At 45.4% G+C, this 20,908-nt stretch overlaps 1 protein-coding gene across 1 annotated transcript; it reads right to left on the bottom strand.

Moving 5' to 3' along the window:
* Positions 1-11,110: 11,110 nt before the first annotated feature.
* LOC121837299 lies at positions 11,111-20,895 on the bottom strand. The gene is made up of 4 exons (XM_042292895.1): positions 19,869-20,895; positions 18,387-18,644; positions 15,090-15,350; positions 11,111-11,898 (listed from the first exon to the last, which is right to left on the bottom strand). Exons 1-4 carry the CDS (start codon positions 20,893-20,895, stop codon positions 11,111-11,113), a joined length of 2,334 nt encoding a protein of 777 aa, XP_042148829.1.
* Positions 20,896-20,908: the final 13 nt, after the last annotated feature.

The following is a 20,908-nucleotide window of genomic DNA, read 5'->3' as shown; positions in this document are numbered from 1 at the left end:
TGTTTTTTGTGACACATCAGAAACAGCACAACACTGTCATCCTTGCATACCTAACAAGAATTTGTATTTATTTTTTTTTAGCATGGCATGTGCTATTTTAATGCCCATACAACCTCCTGTAACGAAATTTCCTTTGTATAGCTTTTTATTGGTTCTTATTTAGCTCGCACGACTGATTCGGTACCTTGAATTCTCACTCGGCATCAACAGTTTTATATATTAATGTAATAGTGAAAGACAAGATGTATGGACTTGAGTATGGTTCAACAAGCACAGATGTTGAGAAAAGTACTGAGGAAAACTCAAATGTCAAAATAAAAATAAGCTGGAGTGTGGATACAATTATAGACATGGTCATGAATACAGTTAGCAGATTCAATATAAAGAATATGTGTTAGACGCACGCTCAAAGAAACCTGTTGCATCATTATTCATTCAAATTACTTTGCGGAACCCAGCGCTGCAGTCTCAGGTGGGAGTTCGCTGGATGAGTCTACTGAAAGTGAGTGTAGACGGAAAAAGCAGTTTGATCTGCGATAATGAGCATTACATAAGTGACATGTCATTATTACTGTTACAGTGCCGAATGTTCCAAACTGTCAGTCGCATCATTCTGTGATTTCCCTCCGTACATTACAGGGTTTGGCTCTTTCGAATGCTTTGCGAGAAAAATAATGAACTGGAAATATCTAGAGTAGTTCTAGAAAAACTATTTCCAGAATCTTATCTCAGCATCGCAAAGAATATAAAAAGTTTCTAAAGACAAGGTTAGTGCAGGAGTTGAATAAACTAAATACTTTGTTTTTCGAAACCATCTTGCCGTAGTAAACGTATGAAGTTCCCCTAGGTAGAGCTAGTCATTACGGATGATTGTGCCCATTGCATACCATAAAAATTTAATTTGCGACCTACAATATTTACAAACTCATTTAACTCTGAATAAGTGGACCACTTGGCATTAAAGATTGGCCTCACCATGACTGTCTGCCAACATCTACATAATAATTTTCATGAACCTATGTATTTCAAGAAAATATTTGGTGCGAGCTGCTTAAAACACAATAGCACTTTTTAACAAGTGCTGATTGTTGGGCAAGTTGGTACGGTACGTTAGAAAACATAATTGCGCTTTGAAGACGGGGACATAGGAAGGACAGACACCACCGAGTGCTAACTTTCAACTGATTTAATTCAAGAACCTCAGCGTAAAAACACACTGCGTCACCGCACCACACCTCAACCAATCCGTGGCCCTGCCACGGACCGCAAGTACGCCAACTCCTTATCCGCCAAGTCAATTGACGCCACACTGACACAACACGTGCCAGAACTATTTATAGCATCAGCCTCCATAATCTCTCTAACAGTCATATCTTTGTGCCTAGCAAGAACAGTAGACAAAGCAAATAATGGTTTGCACTCGCAGTGATGATCTGTCGTGTCACTGTCATAACTGCGGGTGCAAACAATTATTTGCTTCGTCTACTGTTCTTGAGAGGCACAAAGATAGGACTGTTAGCGAGATTATGGAGGCTGACACTATAAATAGTTCCGGCACAAGTTGTGTCAGTATGGCGTCGATTGACTTGGCAGATAAGGAGTTGGCGTACTTGCGGTCCGTGGCAGAACGGATTGGTTGAGATGTGGTGCGGTGACAAAGTCCGTTTCTACGCTGAGGTTCTTGAATTAAATCAGTTGAATGTTAGCGCTCTGTTGTGTCTGTCCTTCCTATGTCCCCGTCTTCCAAGCGCAATCATGTTTTCTACCACACTTTTTAACACTAATAGAAAGCCTGTAGTGGGCCACAACTTGAGCAGTTTTCACTTCATTATGAAGAGCAATTACACATATGTGAACCATGAATATAGGCCTGCACTGAATTTTTTTCTTAAGCTGAACGTGCTATGCTCTGTTTACTATATAAATCTTTGCAGAGCTGACAATGTGCAAGTTCCTGTTTTTTTTATATTTCACATGTCCCGACTGCTGGGTGTGGTAGGGACATAAGATTGATGACACCAACGAAACACATTGATTATTTTAAGAATTTGTTTGGGTAAAGCACGAACAAGGCGATCTGCGGGAAGTTATTTCTGTGACACCGTCGAACCTACATCCGCGGGCTTTAAGTTCACATGTTAATCATGTCTGCAGACTCCTTTTTGTAATTGGAACTCCATCCAACCCAAGATTTGAATATGTTTTTTTGCATTTTAGGCTTAGTAGTGCTTTGGCTGTTCTAGTAATAGGTAAGAAAAATGCTTATTTCAAGTGGCATACCTAACACCTGGTGGCACGAGGACTCCCCTGTCGTGACGCTGATCGAAAGTCATAGGCAGGGAGATACTGCGATGCTCTTGTTGCTGGGATTATCTCCCCCATGGTCCTGGCCAGACCACAGAAAAAGATTGAGTCCAAGCTTGTGGCCACTAGGATCTCCAGATCTTGAGGCACCCAAGTAACTGAAAATAAAAACAAATCACAATCAAGTACTTGGCAGAGCTACATTAGAATGGCTAGCATATTCTTTCGTGATCAGCACATAGATCCTCTTATTTTAGTCATAGTCACCCCCCAGGACAACGCCACGTAGGCGTTAAAATGATGGGTACCGAATTAAGGCAAATGATCAAATGCATTCATTTAACCCTCTTTCGCCCCAACCTGAGAGACTTCTGTCAAATATTCACATTCAACTGTAAAGACTACAAATAAAACTACTACTGCAATGCAGAGCCGTCTAGTCTGTTCTCAAATGTTTTGATTTTAAGAAATGTTTATATCTTTATTCATACCCAGAGAACCCCTCCCAGTTTCAGCATGAATGCAATAAATCAATGCAGACTAGACCTTGTAAACTATAATGCACATGAAAATGAATGTTCGCCACATAGTCATGTTTGAGTCAGTGGCTCAGATCTCTAAATACATTTGTATTGAGGAACATTCTTGAATAAAACTTCTGGGCTTTGAATTCGACAGTTTGTACTTCCATAAGGAACACTGTATGGCACTGATTTTTTTTGTGACACATCAGAAACAGCACAGCAGTGTCATCCTTGCATACCTAACAAGAATTTGTATTCTTTTTTTAGCATGGCATGTGCTATTCTAATGCTTATACAGCCTCCTTTAACAAAATTTCCTTTGTAGAGCTTTTTATTGGTTCTTATTTAACTCGCACGACAGATTCGGTACCTTGAATTCTCACTCGGCATCAACAGTTTTATATATTGATGTAATAGTGAAAGACAAGATGTATGGTCTTGAGTACGGCCCAACAAGCACAGATGTTGAGAAAAGTACTGAAGAAAACTCAAATGTCAAAATAAAAATAAGCTGGAATGTGGATACAATTAAGGACATGGTCATGAATACAGTAGCAGATTCAATATGAAGAATACGTGTTAGACGCACTCTCAAAGAAACCTGTTGCATCTATATTCATGCAAATTACTTCGCAGAACCCAGCGCTGCAGTCTCGGGTGCGAGTTCGCTGAATGAGTCCACTGAAAATGAGTGCAGACGGAAAAAGCAGTTTGATCTGCGATAATGAGCATTACATAAGTGACATGTCATTATTACTGTTACAGTGCCGAATGTTCCAAACTGTCCGTCGCATCATTCTGTGATTTCCCTCCGTACATTACAGGGTTTGGCTCTTTCGAATGCTTTGCGAGAAAAATGATGAACTGGAAATATCTAGAGTAGTTCTAGAAAAACTATTTCCAGAATCTTATCTCAGCATCGCAAAGAATATAAAAAGTTTCTAAAGACAAGGTTAGTGCAGGAGTTGAATAAACTAAATACTTAGTTTTGTGAAACCATCTTGCCGTAGTAAATGTATAAAGTTCCCCTAGGTAGAGCTAGTCACCCTATTGGAAAAACGTACAAGAAATATACCTGCTGCCTCTACAGTTCTGGTATGACACCATCATAATTTCTTGTTATTATACATGCAGCTAGTTTGGTTTGACGTTCTGCATAACTGGAGATACCGGCACCGCTATGGCTTCACGTCTGTCTATACTGGCAGTCAGTTTGCTTGCCGACAAAATTTGGTGTGGCTGGTATGATTTTGCGTGCGATGACGTAGGCGACCACCATCTTTCCAACGCAACGCTTATATATCAGGATCACCGGTATCACCAAATCATACATGCAGAACGGCGACTGCGATCTTCCATCAAAACGACCATCTTCTACCACCGGTATCATTACATATGCCATACATGTCGAAACGGAACATAGACCGACGTTGAGCTCACACGAATTCCTCGGTCAACTCGTCCCGGCGACGTCTTGGGGCGACTGTCTCGAATAATGTGCATCACAAGTACCCGACAGCCGCACCAGCCGTACCGCACAGCAAAGCCAGCGTGGACGGCACGGCAACAAACCGACCGTGACATCAATCCTAAGAAACCGCATCACCGGTCGGCAGCGACGAACGGGCCGTTGCTCGTACCGTGGGCCGTACTCGTGACTCGTACTTGGTCAAATCGGCTCTTTTCGTGGCTCCGCCAGCTCCGCCGGCTTCTGCGTTCCGTTGGCTCCGTCTTCGGCTTGGCGATATCGCATATCGCCGTGCCATCCCCGACGGAAGCCGCGTCTCGCTGGGCGGCCGGGTGGCTGCATCCGAGGCCGGCGGTCCGAGTAGTCCTAGTGATATGGTGCCGACGTCGCTTCCTACTCTACGGCGCCGCGGTCCTCCTGGGCGGCTCGCTCGCGGCGGCCACTTCTGGATACGATCGCCTGATATGTTCCGGACCACGGGGCGACCCAACCAACTGGATTAACACCGAACACAAAGGTATTCTTTTCGATCCGCTCCCTTGTCTTTCGCTCTGAGTTAGCTTCTCGCGCAGGGCTCTCCGCTCGCGGGGCCTCTGCGTCGCCAGCGGAGATAACTTAATTCTCACCGCGGTGCGTTTCCGCGTACCGGCGGCCTGAATCATAGGAGCACCGACAATCCTGAATAAGGAAGGTCGCGTGTTATGGGGCAACTCGCACGCCTAGACAAGCTCGGGCGCGCTCGGCGCTCGGTGACAAATTGGTACTACGATTGACACTTCAATCGCGGCGTAAGGCTAAGGGAACAAAATCCCATCTGGCCACAATTTTTTATCCTTCCGGCCCAGTTTTTATTTATTTATTATTCTGATTCGGTCCTAATTCGGCTTAACATTAGGTTTGTCAGGGCTCCTTGGTGGTGCTTGGCGCTGGTGTTTTTCGTGACGGCCAACTACTAAGAAGATTTAAAGAAGACTAGCTCAACTTCTGCGAAGAGGAATTGACCTCTTCGCAGAAGTTGAGCTAGTCTGGAAAGAGGAAAGAGGGTTGGCTGGCTGGCTTTTTTGTGCGGCTGGCGTGGCGCGGCGGCGCGAGTTAGCGGCGCGACACTGGGGCAACATCCCCCTCCCCTATCCCAAAACAAAGGTGACATATTGAGCCTCCGGCTCAACAACACTTCCTTTGATTTCCTTACTTTCAAAACTCTGACTGACTGACTTCTGCCCGACGTGTAGGGTGCATCAACGAACACAACGCACAATCTTCCTGCTGGTCGGGTTGAGTTGCCAGGATCGGCCAAGGCGTGAATCGTCGCTGCCGATGGGAATCACACCAGCACACTGCTGGGCTCGCCTCTCCTGGCTACACGGGCGTTAATCGTCGCTGCAGGCGGGAACCACGCCAGGACACGGCTGCGCTCGCCTCTCCTGGCTAAACGGGCGAGGCTGCGAATTCCGCTGGCTTCGAAGGACAACCGTATGTGCAATAATAGCTGTACGTGTCGATGTACGATAGTACATTGACAACAAAGTTAGTAAAGCTTGGCAGTTGCGTACCAACCTGTTTTTCAGTGAGGGGGCAAACAATACCCCCGCCCCGCCCCCCGCCGCCCCCCCCCCCCCCCACACACACACACACACACACCCAGGGCCGGGGGGCGGTGCCCTTGTTATCCCTTGAATGCCGCCGGCCAGCGCTTGCCCTGCCCAGAGGCGGCTGTTTCGGGGGGGGGGGGGCATAACGCATGCCTTGCCCCCCCCCACCCTGAAAACTAGGGGGACAAGTGCCCCCCTTCAGTGGCGTACGAACTTGTTTTTGAGTGGGGAAGCAAACCATACACGCCGGGGGGGGTGCCCTTGGTATCCCTTGGGTGCCGCAGGCCAGTGTTGGCCCTCTGCAGTGGCAGCTGTTTAAGGGGGGCAAGACACATACCTTGCCCCCCCCCCCCCACTCTGAGAACTGGGGGGGCCAGCGGCCTTGCCCCCCACCCCCCCCCCCCAGGTTGGTACGCCCATGCCCCTTGCCCTCCCGGTTGCCTTCATGGCCCATGAAGCTTGGCAATTAGTAGCATCATGAATTTTGACAAAGTGCCGATGTTACGGTCGGGTACGGATGACTTGACCTGGGGGTCAGACTGCATATTTTTATTTTTCAGCTAACTATATCGGACATTATCTGCTTAATTAAGTGACAATATATATCAAAATAAATGTTTCCACTCCCTTTTGTGGTCTGCAGAAAGCAAATATTATCAATTTATTTATTTATTTAAGTAACATCAAGGCCCTGGGTCATTACAGAGGGGAGTGGTACAAGACAAATCTGGAACACAAACAATATACAAACACTAAAAGCCCACCACAAAAAATGTAAAAAAAAATGCATTTCGGTGTCTTTCTGATGGGTGTCCCAAGCAGAGGTCTGCATTTTAGGTCGCCCTCACTCACCCTCACCCTCACAGCCACACTCACCTAAGCCCCTCCCTCACCCTCGCAGCTACACTCACCTTCAGCCACTCACCTTCAGCCCCTCACTCACCCTCGTCCTCACAGTCGCACTCACCTTCAGCCAGTGGCGTCACTAGGGTCAGCGGCACCCGGGGCGGTGGCCCGCGGCTACACCCGCCCCCCCACTCCCGCTCATCGCCTGCCGCGACCCCTCCCCCTCGGGTCCCGCCGCGACACCCCTAGGAGCGCTGCATTCTGGGCGATCTGCCCCCCCCCCTCCCCCCAGCACCCCCCTTGTGACGCCACTGCCTTCAGCAGTTCACTCACCCTCACTGAACCTCACGGCCCTCACACACTCATGGCTCTCACACCCCTATGGCCCTCACGCCACTTACCGCCCTCACGCCCCTCACGCACTCACGGCCGTCGCAGCCCTCACGTCCCTTACCACCCTCATGGCCCTTGCGCACTCATACCCCTCACGCACTCATGCCACTCGATCAGGCTCGCTTCAGATGGGGCAACATCGCCCAGAAACTTGACGTCGCAACACCAGCAACACGGGCCGCCCGTGTTCACACGCAGCAACCAATTGCTGCGATTTGTCATCGTCATGAAATTTTATTTTACTTGCACTATTTAGACGTACAATTACGCACTATAAACATATTTTTATGCATTTAAATCTCGTTGAAAATACTAGTGCATCTTTCTAAAACAGTTTATTTCCACAAACGTGATACCCCGTGTTCACACGCAGCAACCAATTGCTGCGATTTGTCATCGTCACCAACACGAGGTATCACGTGAGAATATTGCATCCATGATTGGACGCAGCCGTTTCAAACGTTTTCGAATTGCTCAGAGTTGCTCGCTTGTTTCGAGCCGAACCCGATCTCGACACTTCCTGTCGATCTAGGGAAAGCTAGGGAACAACCCACCAGCAACACCAAAATTGCTGAAAATGTTGCTCAGTCTGAACAGGGCCACACGCACTCACCGCCCTCACGCCCCTCACGCACTCACCGCCCTCGCACCCCTCACGCACTCATGCCACTGACACACTCACCGCCCTCACGCCCTCATGGCCCTCTAACCCGTCACGCACTAACTGCCCTCACGGCCCTCATACCCCTACGCACTCATGGCCCTCACGCCACTCACCGCCCCCAAGCCCCTCACGCACTCACCGCCCTCACGCACTCACGGTCCTCACGGCCCTCACTCGCCCTCACACTCATGAATTTTCCTGGTTCAGAAACTGACTCACCCTCACCTCACCCGTGAAGATGAGGGTGAGTGAGGGGCTTGAGGGGATCGGCAAACCTCATATGTGAGTTTTGCCGAGGTATGGTCCCAAGTATCGGCCAGGCTCTTTAAATCAACCGCAAAATTCGGTTTCTTAACCTATCGTGCTACCATTTTGTGCAGCGTTGCCCATAGATAGTGTTTTTTTGTTGTCGTTTTTTTGTAAAATTTGCAAAGAGTGAATTAACTTGAGGAAAAAGTAAAGAAAGAAAAAGGCTTAGCTCCTATAAAAACGCAGCGAACTTACCGGTATTTAAACAATACGGCGCAGTTTCGCACGGGAGACGAGATGGCACAAGCGGTCGCGACGCCAACTGCTGCCAACAAACCAGCATACGGCGCTGAGAGCTGGCGTCTTTAGCAGACAATCTTTTCGACTCAAAAGCGGCACACGTTCCGCAGACGACGACAGTCGCAGAAACCAAAACGGGCGTAACAAGGAACTGCAAAGCAGACGACATAAGTACTACGAAAAGAGCAGTTTAAATAACGTGACAAGGCATTTTTTAATCGATTATGTGTCCATTCAATGTGTTTTATTAGTAAGGATGGTAAAATAATGCATTGGCAACCGATACGTAAAAATCTCGTGCCGCTTTTGAGTTGAAAAGATTGTCTGCCAGAGACGCTGGCTCTCGGCGTCGTATGCTTGTTCGTTGACGGTAGTTGGCGTCGCGACCGCTTGCACCATCTCGTCTCGCGTGAGAAACGGTGCCGTGTTGTTTGCAGACCGGTGGCTTCACTGCGTTTCCATAAGAGCTAAGCCTTTTTCTTTCTTTACTTTTTCCTCAGGTAAGTTCGCTCTTTGCAAATTTTACAAAAACGAATACACCATCTGTGGGCAACGCTGCACAAAATTGTAGCCTTATAGGTTAAGAAACCGAATTTTGCGGTCGATTAAAAGAGCCTGGCCGCTACTTGGGACACTCGGTATACTACCTTTAATTTCCCTTTGTTCATTATGCTCATCTGTCGATTCTTTGATAGCTTAAACCATTTCACGAATGAACAGCTTTAAAGTATGTAATACATATGCCCAGTTTGCCATTTCTTGAGCAAGCTGTATGAAGACTTTAATGAATGCTATTCAAACTGCTTAATGCTGTAACAAGTTTCTGACTGCAAGAATCATCCTCCATCGGTTCATTCTAACCACTGGACATGCGAGGGTTGAGTATTTTCATATTCCAATCATGCTTCTCTAGTAGATAGCTTTCACCAACGTAATTTGGTCCTTTCTGGTGACAGAACATCCTCGAGCGTTTTCTTCACTGCATTTATTTTGCACAGAAGACGTCGTACGTCAAAGCAAGCAATGAGTAGGAGTAGCTGCCACCAGTTCGATATGACATCCCATACAACTGAAGCAAAACAATGTCGTCTACAGCCCTCAGAGGCGTTGGTCTCTTCTTGTCCTAGCTGTTCACAGGCATTTTTCTTCAACTCATGTGTATGAATGGTTGTTTCTGTATCATTGCTTTTGTGGAATTTTGCACTATTGTCGGCTTTTGTGAGTTTCCATGTTGCCCCGACTGCTCGCAACCATAGAAGGGTTGTGCCTGTAAAAGCTTGGACTTACGAAAAGCCCGTTTATCCAACACAGCCGTAAAACCTTTGGAAGGTGTCGTCGATCCCCCAAACAGACACAGGAAAAGAACCGGAAACTGAGATACCACTGAACATGCTTTTCACCCTTAATTCACAAGTATGCAGACATCTATGTCGACCAATGCTGGACAATCTGACAAAAAGCTTTGCACACAAATGTTTATCGCAGGTATGCACATGTGCTTTGGATACATAAAAGTGAATAGACCCCCAAGTTCAGACGAGCGCTTCATCAGAATGCTGGCAAACTTAGTAGTGTATCGTATAGTTCTGCAGTTAACTATCTCTGATAGGCATTTTACGGTGAGCTGTTTTAATACGAGATTTTCACAAGGTAGCTTTTTAGTTCTATTTGTATGTGAGATCACCATTATGGAAGGCACCTAGTGAGATGTTTATATGCTCAAAGTAATTGTGGGCTTCAAATTTGCAGGTTTAATGTGCACTGAATGCTTAAAGTAAGACAATCCGAATATAAATGGTGGAAAGAAGGGTCGTCGGAGTTTTCATTAAACGTCTGCTGCCAGTAGGGAAATTGTCTTGTCCGTCCTTGTGTTTTGTTTCTCCCTTTATTTATATTATCCTTACCATCACGCTCTCCATTCCAGGTAAGTAGAGAATCCTGTTGCAAAGCATCCACCGAAAAACATTTTTATTGACAAAAAGGTTGAATTATGGCACAACTCGGGGTTTTCATTTTGTTAAAATCAAGAACTATATAAGTGTAGGTATAAAAAATAGAGAGGGTCAAAGAGGTCATGTCAAAAACTCAGAGAGGACGTTTCTGGTTTGTCTTTTCTTTCTGCATCATTCTTTCCAAGCAAATGCTGTCACCCACAAACTCCAAGGATCCTGGCCCATTTCGAGCTACATGAGCATTGTACTGCCACATGCTCTTGATATCACTGCTGTGTGATGCATGTTAAATACCCCAGACTAGCAGCCATACAGCACTGGCTAAATTTCTCATCTACAGCATGAACCAGTGTCGCCAAATCTCAAAACCAGTTGTCAATCTCAGGCTGTGTAATGAAACGCTCACAAGTTTGCTCTGCTTTCTGACACAAAAAGAAATGCTTCATCCTACCCAGCTTTACACTTGCCCAAAACAAACTTTTGTAAGAAGCACAAAGATGGTTTTCGGAAGCTGAAAAAGACCAACAGGTTGCATTGCTATCCTCCAGGTTCACCGCTGAGTTAGCTAGCTTGACTTATAGTTTGCCTCGACTGCTGTGAGAGCAGCAGAAAAAAGGAATAAATACTTCTCAACCCAGGGTGTTGTTTTCCACAGTCCTGTTTAAACGATGCTGTGGGTGAACAAGTCTCTCCTCCCGTCTCCTCGTCCTCTCAGGAGTAGAGGTGAACCGTCGAGTAGAGATCTAGAAGTCAGCAGTGGACCTGGTATGTATGAGTTTAAACGTGTTACCCCTTTCGAAAGTTTCGAAGACATGACATTAGTCTCTTTCGATGTAATTCGGGAGGTCTGCAACGTACATGCAATCCTCAAAGCTGAAGTCCATCAAAAGGCAGCAGCCCTCAATGTCATCTGGATCAATTACAGAAGGTGTCAGAAGCTGTGACACAAAGCATTCTTTAATGTGGCCAGGAAACTGAGTCGATTCGATGGGCACTACTTTTGTGCATAACAGGACACATTTCTCTTCGTCTGCGATAGTTAGGGTGACAATTTTGTTAATAATGAAGTAGAGGCCTTCTGTTGTAGAAAATACTGTTGTGTCAGATTTGACAGCTCTCACATAGTTTACACTGTGATACACTTTACCTTTGCATATCATTCTTAGATACTCTTGGCCAGTCCCTGAGGATTGTCCGAACATGTTTACAAAACACTCCTGCTCCGCCAACGTGAAAATGACGACTTTGCCTGTGCCGAGAAGGCACACCTCCCTAACATAAGTGCTCTTCTGAACTCTTTTCTCCCCTAGAAGTCGCTTGGCGATTTCCGTGAGTTTCTGAGGCAACTTGTCAGCATTTACGATCGCCTCCACTTGCTGGGCCATTAATGCCCGCTCAACAATTTGCAGTGGTACTCCCTTCGCTGCTGTCACAAGGTTGAGGATGCTCCCATTGCCGGATTCAAACACAAAGGCTGAATGTGCCCACAGCGGGCCCATCTGCCGTGCCGCCTTCCCAAGATGAAGGAGTTGGTGGATGTTAAAACGCATAAATGAGTCACCGTACAGGCTTGCGGCACTAGCCACAAACTGTTGCAGAAGGTGTTCTGAAACACAAGAAGACAAATGAACAAAATGTAAAGACAGGAATGAAGTATGAAGGTTATACTTATTGTAATGAACACGTACGCTAAGACCTCAAAACAGAATGTGCGTAACAACATATAACGGTGGGGCTTCTTGCATCTGTGCTGTCCTGTATGTTTTGTCTTCAATCCTGGCACTTTGCCAACACGGTACAGAGGCGCTTAGAGCGATAAACTGGCAGCTGAAAGTGACCCCCACCAGTGGTCTAGAGGTAAAAAATGTTGCAGATTTTTTACCACTAGACACGTGACCTTAGATTTTTAATGTCTAGCTTTTAACGAAGTACTGCACACAGATAATTGCTTAATTATTGATATTTAATAACAGTACCGACGAGATAAGTCATGCTTCCATTGTTTTAAGTCCAAAATGTGCTTTTACGACAAAAACACGGGCAGCCATCAGCCACAGTGCTGTATTTTGGGCTTTTATCCGAGCTAGACACTGATCTCTAAGGCTCACAATATTGAAAAATAGTTTATCATGTTTTTTAGTGATCGTAATACAAATCTCGGCTTAGGTTTTCGTGGAAGCCTCAGGATTTGCTACGATCACGTATTCAGCGGTGTGATCAATCTGATAACAGCCAGGGGGTAAGGGTCACTTTTGCCTGGTGAACGGGATACCAGTTCATCGCTCTAAGCCCTCTACCTTGTTGCACTTCGCTCACAACTGCAGGATTGTAATTATGATGACAACACATTAATTCATGTTTATCTAGTCTCAAGATCAGCACTGTGTTTTCTCTAGCCAGTGGCGCAGCCAGGATTTAGTTGCGGAGCGTGTTCGACCACTTAGGACAATAAAAAGTTTAAAAAAGCGCCCCCGGGGGGGAAACACAAATTCTTGCACTGGCGGTGCGTTAGGTTGCATGCACAAAAGTGTTATGAATTTCTGCTAAACAAACAGAATCATATCTTAGATCATACATAGTTCTTTTACACTTCAGTTTCTGTCTCCAAATGCGTTTTCTCCACAGATTGTGCACCTGAAGTGTTATTTGTTAGTGCTTCACCTGCTGGTCATAATGACAACTCCAACGTACCCGCTATTCTCCGCCATTGTGAACGGCAGTACTCAAGCAAGCAGCGCCTTTATGCAACTGTCGGTTAATTTATAAAGAGGGGGGGAAGGGGGGGGGGGCGGTTATAAGCATATGTCTGTCTGTCCTGCTCACGCTGCAACCAGCTGACAAACGGCAAAAAATGTTCTCAATTTCATGGCATCTTGTGTCGCTGAGTGCCAAACTTCTTATCCAGAGTGGTCTTCAGGAAGGCCAGTTTCAGCTGTTTTGCTTGCTTAGTAGTTCACAAAACCGAACCAGTTACTATTCCCTTCCTTTCCTTACGGGAATGTGCAAGCCAAAGAGAATGACAGCAAAAGGTGACAGTAACTTCTACAGCGACAGCTGTTAATGGCTAAATTCGCCGGATTCTGGCTGACGCCATTGGCAAATACTTCTGGCACGGAGTAAGATATACCCTTTAAGTGAGGACAAAGTGCTCCTAAATACACGGTGAGATCAATCCGATAACATTCAGTCAACGAGCGCTCAAAAAGGCCGCATCATCCCACGGCCACCGTGCCCACGGCTGAGTGCTATCGGCCGGCCAAATGGCACAACTGCGAGAGCGGACAAAATTCCCCCAAGAAAGCAAAGAAACAAGTCCCAAGATGACTCCAGTTCAACGAGTCGTCTTCATGCGCAGCTTGAAATCAAAGCAACCAGCGAACTTTACCTGGCAGCTGCGTAGAGCGTGCTGTACATGCCTGAAGATTATCTTACACCCTGGCTTCTGGGAATATTATCAATTCATGAGAAAGGAGCTGATAGCTAGCATCTTTTAGAAAGTGATGCAGCCAATGTGCTCAGCTGCTCCACTGCCGATAGCAAGCAGACTGAGCGCGCAGAGGCTTCATCGCTTTCCTGGGTCCACGCAAAACAGCAGACTCACCGACTGATCACTATGCGCAACCTGCAATGACGAGGCAGTGCCAGCAGAACCGAGGGTTGGCGTTTCTATATCGCTTCACCATGAGTTGGCTAAGAACATTTCTACGGACTCCGTGAGCCAGTTAAGGTGCCAGGAAGAGCACTCTGCCGGTATGTTGTCACATGCCTCATTTCATCGCTCTCATTCATTCGCAGGGTCCATCGCAAAAAGTTCTGGCTTCAGCCGCTATGCTAGGCAGTGTTAGCAGATCGAGAGCTTAGGTCTGCACAATACGCCAGCAAAGTCTTGGCCTACCACAACGGTTCTTGCGCCAGTGCGGAGCAGCCTCGACCCAGAAGAGTCAACTCCGAAACCCGCTAGCACAACACAAAAGTTCGACGAGGGCGTTGAGGGATAGCTCAAGACGCCACAAGGTTCGAGACGACACCTGCCAAATTTCGGTGGATGTTCGTCTACAATTCATACGGCTACTCCTGTGACGTTTCTGACCACCTGTGGTTCCAGCAATACATCAACGGCGCACAAGAGACTTACAAGTTGGTCCTCTATTCAAATTGAAAAATTATCAATCGCATTTCGGTAAATGGTTACAATTCAAAATCAGAAATTATTCAATCCACCTTTTATAGCTGATTATTCTGAATCATTACTACCAGCTGTTGCTGTCTCTCATATTATGCGATAGCTTAATGTCTTAACATAAGCGATAGCTTAATGTCATAACAGTTTTTGTTAGTCTTGTGTCACTTCTTGAGAGTGTTGACAAGGTGGACAGTCTTGGAAAACTTTTCGGAGAGGTTTGAACCCCCCATATCCCCCACTCTGGCTGTGCCATTGTCTCTAGCTCAAACAGAGCCACGAGCAAAGTCCTCAATCAAAACAGAGCTGCCAGTATCTTTTTAGCTCTGAAAAGGGAGCTGCTGTTTCACAATAGCAGTTGCGTAGGATAGTTTTGAAGTAATTAGAATGTAATTTTGTAACATCCATCTATGTCACATACTGCAATCTGCTGTGTATATTTCTACGAGCCAATCACACTCACTAACACCCGCGGGGAAGGAGGCTCGCAACAATTGCGTCTTTATAAAACGTTCGGTCTCATGGCTAATTCTTCATTCGTAAATCCAGATATAACACATTCACCAGTAACTCAGCGTTATAATATGAAATGTGACAAATTACAATTATAATCATACCGGCATGCTTTATCCGAGATTCGTTGAGGTTCGTGGAGAGCAGGATGAAGATTGCTTCGGACAACTTGGACAGGTGCCGCCAATATCGGTCGGGTAGGATGTTAATGGTGCAGGGCAAGCTGTAGAATAACAGCCACAGTCTCCACTCACTCGCCTTCCAGAACCCACGTTCCGAAAGGGCTCGTGGCAGTCGTGTGAAGCAATGGGGTGGCCGTATACTCAGCAGGCGCTTGTTAACCAGCCTCAGAGAAGCTGGTCTGCCTGTAGGGAAACAAGTGAAGGGATAGGTCCTGTTAGGTAGTACATCCCTGTGTTATCATAGATTGGCTTTTCCAGAGATCCATTCACATGACGTGTATTGTAAGTTTGCATCATCATGCAAAAGCACAGTCTACTTTTTGGAATATTCATCAAGGTATTCATGTCTGACAGGATATCATAGTTAAAGCAGGTAATTGCAGTGTGCTTTGGCAAACTTATTGGAGCACTTCCAGGGCCCGTTTGCTCGAAGCACTAACCGCGGCTAAAGTTAGCCGCAGTACCTAGGAGAGGGATTTTGAGATCACGTGACTGGCTCGGTAGGGATGCGGGGAAACATGGCGGGTCCCCAGTGAGTGAGCGCCGCTCGCTTTGGAACTAATATGTCGTTGTGGTTGCAATATCGGGCGCGTCAGTCAGCAACGAAAGGTGCAGGAGGCTTTCGCTTTGCCTTACCTCACTTAAACCGCAAAACATGGGCAATGACATCGCCGCATTTTTTAGATAGTGTTTCAATTCTGGGCACTCCTAAGCCTAAATGAACGCGATAATTGTTGGCATAGCAACGTCTTTGGAAAGCGGATTGTTGATAGCACACAAAAGCAGACGGCGTCCCAACAGATCTTTATTCTAAATTATCCAAGCACCGAGGTGCATGCTACGACTGTAGTTGCATGCGTCGCACGTGCTGGCGCCTGCAGTAGTAACTGTTCTAAAGCAAAAAGTATAAAACAAATTTTGCCTTGCACGCGCGTTCGTTGAAGCCTTATTATGATTTTTTACTTCAAATCTTTTATAAGAGGAAGGGCAGCGCGCGTGAGCCGTAGAATTACACTTGCAGCGTTCTCCTCGCGATGCTTGGATAATTGAGAAAAAAGTCTGTCAGGACGCTGTCTGCTTTTGTGTGCTATCAACAATCCGCTTTCCAAAGACGCTGCCATGCCAACAATTATCGCGTTCATTTTTAGGCTTAGGAATGCCCAGAATCGAAACACTGTCTAAAAAATGCCCATGCTTTGCGGTTTAAGTGAGGTAAGGCAGAGCGAAGGCCTTCTCCATTATTCGTTGCTGACTCATGCGCCCGATATTGCAGCTACAACGACATATTAGTTCCAAAGCGACCGGCGCTCACTCACTTGGGCACCGCCCATGTTTCCCCGCATCCCTATTGAACCAGTCACGTGATCTCAAAATCCCTCTTCTAGGTACTGCGGCTAACTTTAGCTGCGGTATGCGCTTCGAGCAAACGGGCCCAGAATATTTAAAAAGTTTTAATCACAAATCTAGTAACAAAAAAATTCTACTTTAAGGACAGTCTGTAGTTTGCCCCACAGAAGCTGTAAATACAAGAAATTAGGCAAAATGGTCTGGTGGGAGGCTTGTCCCCTGAACCAGCCACATGGTTATGCCGCAGTGGACCGCTAGCTATGTTACTGAAAATATATAGCGATATACATAGAAGTCACAAAAAAATTACCATGCATGAAACTTTATTTTAGGGGTGGGATGGAATAGCTATTGTCATTTATAGTCAACTAGTGAGGAAATGATTCTCAAACTATTTTGCCTGGAATAAGCAGGCAAAGCGGCCACATTTGAGCTGTCTGAGCTTTCCGATCACTCACATCTGTATTTTAAAGGGGCACTAAAGATGGTTCCGATATCGTCTATTCTTTGTCATAAATAGGGCTGTATGTTTTCGGTATATCCCGATAAGCACTGAAAAAGTAACCCCCGAAGGGTTTTTCTCAAAATGTGTAACAACAAAAAATCCTGAATAGTAGCTCACATGAAAGAAGAAAAACCCCAGCTTTGCGCAGCAAGAACCTTTCATCAATAGGCTTATTTGTGGTGGCCTGAACACTGACCGCAGTGAACTGCCCGTGAGGCCACCTTTTTCTTTGTACATTGTTTCCATGTGCTTATCTGTGAAACAGCACATAAAGAGTTATTTTTCCTAAAAATGCCATAGATATGCATTTGCTTTTACGACATAAACCCCGATTTCTGGCAGACACCAAAAATAGACTCGTAAAACCACCGAATTCGGGAGAAAAAAAAAAAAACACTGCAAAAACATTTCTGACTTTGAAGAAAAATACACAGACGATATGGAACCCTAGTCATGACCAATTCTACAGGCTTTAAGCATTCTAAAAATTCAGATATTACAATTGTGCACCCCTTAATTTTGTATTAAAAATGTGATCAAAAGATTTCTTTTTTTTTTTGCAATATATCGCAGAAATTGAACTATTGCCAGATGACGAACGGCGCTGTCAGAGGATCACGAGCGATTGCTTCCCACATGAATGAGCATGACTGGTCGGTTCCTTGTCTGCATGGGAAGCCATCGCTCGTTGTTGGTTGATGAGTGCCGTTTGTCGTTCAACTGTATTCGGCCTGGTTCGGTGGCGCCATCTGTAGGTCTGAGCTGCCGCAAACTTTGAGCACATTTCAATACTAAAATAGGCCGCACAGCAGTGTAATTTATTTTTATTTTTGGTATGCTTAGAGCACGTAGATCACATTGTGGCCATAAAGAGATGATCTCAAGAACCTTTGTAGTGCCTTTTTAAGTGCTTTGTTATGTTCCTTCTTTAGTCTATCATGTCAGAGTGGCATAGTTTAAAAAGGATGAACTGAAGCATCCGTTTGACAGAGGGCACATAAAGCAAAATACTAAGTTAGGGTAGTTGGTATTTCATCACAGATTGAATGCCAAAAAAAAAAAAAAAAACAAGGACAGAGGGAGGAAAAGACAACACTAGGTGTAATCGCATGCTGCCTGTTGTTCTCTTCCTTCCTCCATCCCTGCTTTTTTTTTTTTTGCATACAGCCTGGGATGCATAAAGGTTCTATATCACAACCAAATGACTGTTCTATCTCTTGACATTATCTGTAGCGAGGTAGCCAGCAATTATGCATGATCCGCATGGCTACGGTGTCACTGTTTGGACTTCTTGAGTGCTGCCCAATCATGCCTTCCTTACTCGCTCAGTGTAAACCATGTTAGCTATAAGAGTTTAAAGTCCTCACCGATGTAGAAAGATGCCTGTGAGTGGGATGAGTTGACAAGGAACTCGGTTATCTGCTTTGAGACGCCCTGGAGCACACAATGCATATAATCCACCGTGTAGCCCCAGACAATGTTAAATCCCATCAGGTTCGTCAGAGGTGAGGGCCCCTTCACACCATTGATGTCCGTGTTTAGTTCAACTGCCAGTTGTGCATCCCGAATTACTCCTGCTGGTGTTCGTTCTGGTCCAGGGGTCGATGATAGGTATCGCATGCCTCCTGCAAACAACAAAGTGCACCCGGACACCTGTTTTAGCAGACTTCCATAGTGGATGAACTGGATTTATTGTAAGTGGATCGAGATTTGCTCACAATCGGCCTCATACAAAATTTTAGGTCGAAATGAGACGTGTTATAAGAAGTCTGTGCTCAAAATTAAATTTGTTTTTTTTTCCAACTTTTCATATTTTGCAAACTGAGAGCATCACAATATTTAATTTCCTTTAGCTTTCGGAAATCTAAATGAGGTAACGAATAATAAGATCTGGTCTCTGCAAATTTAAAAATCGGAAAATACTGGGCTTAATTTCTGCTTTGAAGGGAAACAAATTGCACTTCATTACTGGCAGTGATGATTTTTACAACTGTAAGTTTTTAGTGCTCAATGTGTCTAAGTGTAATTGCATATATAACTATAATTAAAGAGACAGACTCAAAATATCATTGCTTCATTTTTAATTAGATATTATAGTTCAAGCCACCTTCAAATAAAAAGATTTGAGGTGCAAATATTTCTTTAATAGAGCTGTATTTTACATGAAAACAACACATGAATGGCTTTCAGATACTGAAATCTATTACGCTATTACCTGGCACTTGTAATAACTGAACCATTGAGCTTGCTCACCATCACACTTATTCAAGTAATATGAGCTTTTTTTAGGGTTTCTTTTCCTCAGAATCAAGGTGGTTGGTTAAATTTAGAGCAATGTGGACATTAAAAATGATCTATTTAAGTGCCCTATTTATCTTATAATGCATATGTTTTTTTTTTATTTATTTCTTTTGTTTTCAAAAGAACCAAACCCATGTGGAGCAAATCTGAGATAAACATGAAAGTTTGCTCATCAGTATAGATTTCAGCCCTGTATCGCAGCCACCTGTACAGTGGCTTTTCTTACATATGACTGATTTCATTGTGGTACCTTTTGGAAACTGCACACCCAAATATACCCAGAATTTCAACAAGAATTGGCTCAGCTTTGGTTTCTGGATTTGGCTCTTCTAAGAAAAAAAATCACATATACTTGGTCTGAAACCTCGTCATTATGTTGCATCACATGCATTCAGCACATTGCTTATGCAGAAAAATGCCAGTGCTGCGACTGTTCCGTTCTTTGTGCCGACTGTCTCTGAGCTTTTTAGTAGGATCATCAATACTGTCAGGACGTGCTTGCGTTTCAACTCTTATTTCAGTCATGAGCATATTGCACAGTTTCTTACCTTCTTTGTGCTCAGCCTTTGTGAGACACCATGGACACCCAAAGAAGCTGTTGAACTGCATAAAGTTCTGCACTGCTGCTCGTGCTGGTGCATCTACGCAACAACAGAGAGCGTAAACTTTGCTGTGGTACGTCTTCATCATGTGGGTCCACGTGAGTGGCTCCATGCTGTTGAATTGTTCGACGAATTTGCCAAGGAACAGGGTCATTTTAGGGTGTTTTTTCCCAAACCACAGACCAGCAAGTGTTGGGTGCTTGAACCTTATTTCAGGAGGAAGTTCATTGATAATGAACTGGATGGGCCAGATTGAGTTTCTTGATGATTTGAAAAGTGGGCTGCCATCCGTATTGAATGTAATGGTCAGATCACCATACCGCAATGTTCCGTCTTCCCTAAGCTTTCTGTAAGCGGCCCCTGCTGTGATGTCATTGATGTTTTCATTTGCGGCAGTTGCAGCTATCTTCTCAAGGTTTTCATGAAGTGCCTGCCTGTTCCTTATCACTAGGTGCTGAATTTGATTCCGAAGATTCATGATCACAAAGAAGCAGCCATTAGCTCGAAGTTTCCTTAACTCGTACGTGGTGTTGCAGATCTCGCAGGTCATGTCCAAGTTCAGAAGTGTCTCACAGGCTTCACAGTAGTAGAAATAGTTAGCCTTGTCCTTGTTCCACAGCTTGCGAAAAAGGTATTTGGATGGTGGCATTGCAATGCAGCCGAAGATAGCGTTCATGATGCACAACAAATCGTCAAGCGCCGCCCAAGAGAGCGCATGAGCGATAACGAACGATGCTAAAAGCACGATGGCCATCATAACTGTGGTGCCTGAACCCGGCAGACGAACGTCGTCAAATGGAAGCTGATCGCCCTCACCAACGCCCTCACCCGCGCCCTCAGGATCGCCGGCCTCATCTTCTCTGTCGTCATCAGAGTGCACTTCGTCGTCGGAGCTTGGGAGAGATCCATCACTGTCCTGACTAACTCCTTCTGAGTCTTCAGCGGGTGCAGAGCTGCTGGCGTCGCTTGTCATCTCGTCGTAGTCG

Source organism: Ixodes scapularis, unplaced genomic scaffold (assembly GCF_016920785.2).
Source record: "Ixodes scapularis isolate PalLabHiFi unplaced genomic scaffold, ASM1692078v2 PGA_scaffold3__209_contigs__length_174095766, whole genome shotgun sequence".
NCBI lineage: Eukaryota > Metazoa > Arthropoda > Arachnida > Ixodida > Ixodidae > Ixodes > Ixodes scapularis.
Note: the sequence above shows the minus strand (reverse complement) of the source record. Positions and strands in the feature narration are given on the sequence as shown.